The sequence below is a fragment of the Charadrius vociferus genome, unplaced genomic scaffold (genome assembly GCF_000708025.1).
Source record: "Charadrius vociferus isolate BGI_N301 unplaced genomic scaffold, ASM70802v2 scaffold483, whole genome shotgun sequence".
Lineage (NCBI taxonomy): Eukaryota > Metazoa > Chordata > Aves > Charadriiformes > Charadriidae > Charadrius > Charadrius vociferus.
Window position 1 is genome coordinate 58,781 of NW_009647585.1, and position 8,165 is coordinate 66,945.

Genomic DNA, 8,165 nt, shown 5'->3' on the forward strand with positions numbered 1-8,165 from the left:
GGTGTTTGTGGTGGTATTGGTAATTCTGGTAGAAATACTCTCCGTAGGTGAGCGATGCAGTGGGAAGCGGTGTATTTCTGTTGGCAGGGGCATGTCGCAGCTGTTGCTTTTCAGTGCCTTTCTAGTTTGGGGCTACTGGAATATTTTCCTTTTCACTCACACATTTCATATATGTGCTGAAATCACGCTGCGTGTGGTTTTGTGTTTGTGGTGGTATTGGTAATTCTGGTAGAAATACTCTCCGTAGGTGAGCGATGCAGTGGGAAGCGGTGTATTTCTGTTGGCAGGGGCATGTCGCAGCTGTTGCTTTTCAGTGCCTTTCTAGTTTGGGGCTACTGGAATATTTTCCTTTTCACTCACACATTTCATATATGTGCTGAAATCACGCTGCGTGTGGTTTTCAGCATTATATGTTGCTTTCCGTAACTGCTGCTTCTGGTGTGAGTGGTAGGGTCTCAGTTATCCCAGTGTTGGCTGACTGCAGCTGAAGACCACTGTTGTAGTTTCGTTAAGGACTTTTCTGGGTCATACGGGGGAAGTCAGTGAAAGGAATTGTATGTTCACCTTGTTTCCACTTCACCGTCAGCGTAAAGCCTTAAGCGTAAGCATAAGTCAGCGTGTGCTATCATTAGTCAAATGAGAAACTGCATCTTTTCCATCTAGTGAAAGTGTATATAAGCTGCTCTATTAGGAAGTTAGAACCTAAATTAAAAATACTTAGTTTGAACTGCACAACGGGAAATATGTTAGTGATGTCAGTTAAAATAAAGTCCTTTAAGGGTATGCTTGTATTATTCTGCCTGTAATTTTGCTAAGGGTGGGACTTAGTAGTATTGCACCCATTGTAGTTTTTAGATGTGGGTGGTGACAGATGTCAGAAAACCTCTGACGAGGAGGGCAGGATAGTCTCTCTTTGCTTGGATGAGGTCCTTATCAGAGTGACGTTGCTGGTGTTTCTAGAAGACAGCGTGCTTTATCTTGTAATTTTTACTGCTCTGGGCAGTTGTAGAGTAGGCAGCTGTAAAGTTGGAACAGACCAAAATGACGTTACCTGTTAGTAGTGTATATGAGCCATGTTGGACCTATATTCAGTGTGGAGCATCCTGTGCTTTTTTTGATCACGGGGACAGAATCTGTCTCCCTTCCTCACTGCCATTGCCTTTGGTAGGGTGTTCAGTGTGGCAATAATGTAAATCACGCTTGGGCTTGGATACGGAGTATTTTTGTGTACATACCATTGGTGATCAGAAAAAATCCTCAACTTGTTACAGGGGGAGCAAAATTACAGGAGGTAAAGGCCTGGAGAAGGCTTTTATCTGGTGAATGGTAAGTCAAATATGAGTGAGGCTGGCTATCTACATTTTGGGCTACGTTAGCAAGGCCATAGCCATTAGATTGAGGAAGTATTTATTACCCTCTTTTTAGCACTTTTGAGACCACAACTCCAGTTTAGAGCTCCGCAGTACAAGAAGGATGTTGACGAACTGGAAAGGGTGCAGAGAAGGACCACCAACATTGTTAGCTGGCTGGAGCACGTGGTGTCTGTGGAGAGGCTGATGGAGCTGTGTGTGTTTAGCCTGAAGGAGAGAGGACTTAAAGAGGATTTTACCACTGCTCTTCATTAATGGTTTTAGAGTGGGGGGAGTTAGACTCTTCTCAGCAAGGGGACAGGAGGCAACGGGCACAAATTGCAGTAAGGGCAATTCTAACTAGAATAAGGAAAAACATTTTCACCATGAGGGTGGTCAAGCACTGGATTAGGGGGAGTGGGACCTCCATCCATGGAGATATTGCAAACTAGACTGGACATGGCCCTAAGCAACCTGATCTAACTCCTTAGTTAGCAAGAGGTTGGACAAGTGCTGGCCAGTGAATCTTTCCAATATAAGTATTCTACGATTCTCTTCAAGATGAGGAAACAATGTTTAGAGTAGAGCTGACTGTCCCTAAGAGAAGGCAGTACTTTAGATGTTACCTCTATGGTTTGCAGCAAAGAAGATGTTAGTGCATAGATATGCAAGTAAACTTATAAAACTGTGATGATTGCATCTGAGGTATTGCATCTAACATTGCAGGCAAAAGGACAAGTAATATTTTGCAAGGCTGACATGTGTGGACAGGACTTTAAATTTACTTGATGAGGGTTTTGTGTTTGGAGAAAGCCATAAACAATTAAAAATGTAATAGGCAGGAGAGTATAATCTTTAAAGCTATGTAATCAACCTCTGAGTTTTGAAAAATGTTTCTGTGCCATAACCTGTGTTCCATATTGTTCTCTTGCTAGTAGGTGGAACCACTGGAGAAGTCCAGGCATAACAATCTGATAAATACTGTAGTGTTGAATGCTACTCCTAAATCCCGCTTGGTCTCCCAAGTTGTGTTTCTTGTACTTGCTGTGGGTGTTTGCTGCCTGACAGGTTCTGGAGTTCGGCTCTGGCAACTGGAATGAGAAAGATCTTTCTCTTGCTCTCCCACACGCTCGCTGTCTCTTGTCCTTTCCCCCTAATTCACATCCCCAAACACACGTGCGTGAAATCAGTGAAGTACATGTCACTAATGCTGCATGCTTGTACATCGCTGAAGATAAATTGGCTGCTCCTCATATTGTCCTCAAGAACATGCTGAGGAGCAAAATGTTGTAAGCTTGAATTAGTGGAACAGGGATGGATCATGGGAGCAAAGTCCTTGTCATGAGATCAGCTTTCTTCTCGCTAGTAGGAATTATCTTGAGCAATGTGGGTAGAGGCCGATTTCAAAACAGAAGGAAAAGGAACATCCTTGCTGTGTCAGAATGGGAGGGAAAATTGAGACTGGGAAATAAGTGAGATGAATTCTGCTCTAGTACGTGTTTCAACACCTCGTAGCAAATGTGGAGTAAAATTGATCAGCTTTGTCTTTTTTGTTGTCATTGGGGATTAGCAAAATTATCTTCTGAATTTCAGTCACTTGTTGCTTGCAGGAACAGAGCAAGAGTAAAGGAGTGATCGACTTACGTCTGTCTAGGCACAGGAACTCTGTGATCGTACATGCTTAGATTATTTCAGAAATTATTGTTCTTAATCCGTTTCTCTCTACAAGCGTATATTATAGTTGCAACATGTTTTTCTTCTTGGTCCTGACTAACAGTTACTTCAAGTCTTGACCAAAACTTTATTCTAGACTAGGTTATTATTTATGTTATTCTAGAACTGTAGCCAAGATAGCCAAGCATACAGGTTGTCTCGTGTTTGTAAGATGAGTAGCAAATTTTCCTCTAAATTGTACAAAGCTAAGAAAAGAGTTTTGCTCCAGAGATCTAGAAAGCCTGAAATATCAGCCCAGAGAGATCTAGCCCTGAAACTTCTTAGGAGTTGGCATTGGAGAACAGAGATTCTTACACATAGACATGATAAAGTCAGAGCAGTTAAAACTTTTGGAGGACTTTTTGTGATCTTTCTTCCTTGTACTTTCTACTGCCTCTCTGTGTTGTGCTCTGGGACTTGGTGTTTCACTATCTGTAGGTTTCCAGGTACATTTAAAGGTGTCTACAGGAGTGAGACTTGCTTATTTGAGACCATCTTCTTCTTGACTCATCATATGCTTGTGGTTAGTGGAAGTGTTCAGTAGGTTTTTTATAGCACTGGATTTGAGATTGTGCTGTTTCCTGTTTTAGTGCGTGCTCGGGAGAAGATTTTGAGTGTACTGTGTAGAACAATAAATTAGACTAATCAATACAGCTTTCTGAAAATCAATAGTACAGTATAAATGGTTATTGGTAACAGTATAAATGTTCTGGATCGGTATAAACTGAACAGTTTTTGATGAGATAAAATCTTAGCCTGAGATTAAGTGATTGCATTATCTTTCTCAATTAGAATTACCAGCATTTCTACTGCACAAAAGAAAAGGACTTAAAAAAAAAAATCCAGTAAGAGTTTTGCTGTATGAACCATTATGTTTCTAATAGGTTCTGCTGGGATGTGGGGTAAATGTTATATGAATCAGACGGGTTTTTTGTATGATTAAACAGTATAGGCAGGTCTGATTCTTTTTGAGGATTTATTCGTTGTCTTTTTTTTTTTTTTTTTTTAATTAAACAGGAGATGATAGGTGGAAATGAATCCTGTACTGCAGGACCGATACCTATGTCCTACCTAACCTGCTTGACTTACATTCTGGGAGAATGGACTGGCGTGGAGCATATTGAAGATTATCTGAGTTATGCAGTGTACCTTTTATGGGTGCTTTTTCCACTCGCAGTAGTTTTTCTACTTCCGGGAGTTCTCATCATTCTCTTCTATACTTCCATTCTCCTTCTTCATATTTATAAAAGGAAGAATGAACTAAAGGAAGCTTATTCCAATGATGTTTGGGATGGTGCAAGGCAAATTTCGGCTACCCTATGGGACGGACATGGAAGAATATGGCATGGTAAGCGAGATCTGACTTTTCATTAAAAAAGGCTGAAGCTCTTATTCCTAGTTTACGTTTCAGAATTACCAATATATATCAGATTGTTGCTTCTGTTGCATGAAATCTAAAATTCAGGCCAATTTTTTTTTTCCCATTTTATCAATGACTGCCAGTGGTGCTTGGGAGAAAAAAAAGCCATTGTGACTTTTTTGGATGTAAAATTTTTTGTCTTATGCATTTATTCCTTTGCTGCGACAAAATGAGATCTTTCATCCAGTTGAGTATATATGCATTTTTTTAGAATTGTTTCTTTTTTTTTTTCTTTTTTACTTTTTATAACTACTCCTGGATTTCCTCATTCCAGGAGGACCTGAAATGATTGTTATATTAAAAATTAGATCAATTAGCTATATTATTTCAGAGTCAATATATGAACACTGGAACTTAAATGCCAGATCCTGATAGCTAGTATGTCGGCACACATTAGCATAATTCAATTGCACTTAACCAGTCTTTTACATAGAATGCCAAATGATGGCTAAGAGGAGCACTTAGTGTCAGTTCACTCACTAGTTGCTACTTCAAATTGACTTTAGAGCCCAAAACTGTTACAGAACCCTACTTTTTTGTTTTCTTTCTGTCTATGTATTTTTGACAACTACTTTCTCTACTAGAATGTCAAAACTAAGGGCTCGGTTCCTTGTCTTTCTACTATTATTTCTTTTATAAAGACAGGCTTAATAAATGATTTGGCTTTTCTTTCTAAGGAAACCATAAGCCTCTTTCATAACCATTCAGTCTAGATGCAGCTAAAGGAAAAAGAGATGTTTAAGAGCAATTTACATAAAGAACAAATCCTTCTTGAAAATCATCTCTATTTGTTCTCTAGTCAAAGGGAAGTGGGTTTTCAAGGCATTGATAACCAGATGGTGCAGCGGCTGTATCAGATAGGCTTTGTAAGACTAAGATGTAACTTTCAAATCTAGGAAAGTACACTAGATCAAAATCAACAGCTACATCAAAGAGCTTAAAATGCTCACTTCACAATAAAAAGCTATTTACTTTTTTTTTCATAAGAAAATGATTTTTAAGGCCTTGGCTCTTTTCATCCTTAGTAACTTTTTCTTTTTATAAGGTCTAACTTTTTATTTGCACAAAAAAGATTCTTATCCAGTCCCTCATCGACAGTTGGGACTTTTTTCTGCCCTGCCAGCTGCTTCCATGTTGTTCTATACACTTCTCTTGCTAAATAATTAAATGTTCGGTGATTATTACCCCCCCACGCACACTTAATTAATCAATATATCATTGGAAGAACTTTTTCTCCTGAAATCTCACAGCACTGAAAACCACAACCAAAAAGCCCAAAAGCAAACCCCCAAACTGGTGTCTGATACTTGTAACTTTGTGCATATTATGCAAATGCTAGATGTAGGTATCATTCTGATTATGAGTGGCTGGCATGGAGCACTGTTAGTGGTCACTTGGGGTGGTAGAGATGATGTGCTTACAATATGTTGCGGCTCCAGAGGTATAGAAAGTCAAATAGAGGGAGAAGAGCCACCTTCAGAATGAAAAAACAAAATAATGGAATGGGAATTGTAGAGCTGATTAACTTTGGAAGAAGTGACAGGGTTTGGGTTGGCGTTTGGTTTTTCTTTTTATTTAAAAAAATCACAAACAAGACACTGTAACAATATTGCTCAATATTAGCTGAATATGTTCTATACTGATGTGTTTGGATAATTTATGTTAACTGAATATATTCTGCACTGTTAACTTAATTAGAAAAGTAAGTTCAGTACGAAACTTGCGTGTGTTTATGTATGTTTCAATTAAGCATATAAAGTCCCAAATAGCTTTTAGTAATTGGTGATGGAAAAATGGAGCGAGTATAACTCTGAGAGAAATAACAAAGATAAGCTTCATACACTGGAGTAAAAGGAGACGTATAAATGGATGTTGTCACGTCAGGTCTTCTTAAACAGTTACTGGTGGCAATGAACTTTGAAAAAGTTGTGTTTCACCACTCCTATCCAATCCTTATTTTGATTTCTCTTGAATGATTGATTCAGGGGACTCTGCAGCCTTGAAGACAGCAAACTGAAAAAATAAGGAAAAATTATACAGTTCAAGACAGTGAGACTGACTGTTTTGTCTTTAGGGTTTCTTTTTTTGTTGTTTTTCTTTCTTTAAATGTGGCTCTTCTGCTTTAAATGAAACTTGTATTTCCTGTATAAGCAACTTAGTAAATGCTGCAAGTCACCTCTTGACTTCTTAGCTGTCAATTTGCTCTCAATAGCTATTGGTTTCAGTTTGCCAACTTGCTGCAAGTTAGTTTCTTTGGGATGGAATTGCATCACGCTTTGACATCTGTTATGGCTTTAACTCCTAACAGGTTATGAGCTTCATGGTGCCGAAAATATTCCTGAAGGACCAGGACTTATCGTGTTTTATCATGGAGCTACTCCTGCTGACTGTCTCTATTTCATGGCTAGACTTCTTATACAATGGAAGAGATACTGCCACGTAGTAGCTGATCATTTTGTGTTTAGATTACCAGGTAACATACTTCATTAAAAACAATCACTTTGAGAACTCTATTTTATTTCTTTTTTTATGTGTATTTAATAAAAATTGTGCTGCAGGAACAGAGCTCTCAGAACAGATATTCAGACAAATTTAGTGTAAGTGTTGAAGTACAGCCATTTCTAACATGTTCTTTACAAACAAGAATGAGTTTATGAGACTGGCCCATGCAAGGATGGGTCATGCTCCTGGCTGGGCAACACCTTCCGACGACTCTAGGGTGTTTAGAAACAAAGAGAAGGAAATCATGGCAGAAACAATTGTCTCTGTATTAATCAGTAACAATGACTTAAGTAAGATGTTTCTTTTTTTTAATTAATATAGGCGGAATGAGTGGTATAACCTGATTAAGAAATAAACTTTTTGGAAGCAGTGTTGACAATAAAAGGCTGGGGAGTTGACAATATTAGGCTGGGGAGATGATGTCTTTTTGTATCCCATCCAGTTGAATTTTGTTGGTCATGGGACAGGTCCCCAAGAAGAATCTTCTCGGAAATCTTTTTTGGAGGAAAGCTGTAGAAGCGTCCAACAAGTTTGTGTGAAACATGAGGTGAAGCATGAAGAAAAAGGAAAAAAAAAATTAGGGCAAGATTTTGGCTGGACAGCCTAGTGAAAAAGCACTACTGATTGGTGAAATTATTAAGTGAGGAGTTTGTGTTTTGTGTGTGTGGAGTACAGTAGTACCCAGTTCTTTTCCCATGTACCCAGTTCTTTCCCTTTCTAGTTTGTGACTAAAAAACCTCATAGTTCATTTTGTGAATTTAGAGGAGTGTTCTATAGCGTATTGATGCTTTTAGTGGAAACAACTCGTATCAGAAAACTGTCCTTTTCCCAGTATAGTTTTATTTCAGCCTTAATCCCTGAAAACTGACTTTTTTCATACTGATAACAGCATGGCTTTGCCTCTACAACTGCTTTTGCCAACAGACTAGGATTTGTCAATTGGTTATCAAATCTTTTGCATACAGCTGACTAACATAACCTGTTTTGTAATTTGGATTTGGCTCCATATTATATTCATACTTGTGCACAGTTGTTTATCAAATGGGAGATTATTTTGTTTTTTCTCTATTTCGCTTTTAAAATGAGGTTCTTGGTGTGAGTATACTTTTGAGTCCCCCAAATATCATTTAGTAGCATTGCAGAGAGATCTGGCTGAATGATCTTGAAGAGTTCGGTTCAGC

General features: G+C 38.5%; 1 protein-coding gene across 1 annotated transcript in view; it reads left to right on the forward strand.

The window, feature by feature from the left end:
- Positions 1-4,082: 4,082 nt before the first annotated feature.
- LOC104282829 (transmembrane protein 68-like) overlaps positions 4,083-8,165 on the forward strand; it is a 15,734-nt gene continuing 11,651 nt past the window's right edge. Inside the window, exons 1-2 of the mRNA XM_009880958.1 lie at positions 4,083-4,410; positions 6,791-6,955. Of these exons, the coding sequence (XP_009879260.1) occupies positions 4,083-4,410; positions 6,791-6,955 (493 nt within the window). The remainder of the gene's footprint in view (positions 4,411-6,790; positions 6,956-8,165) is intronic.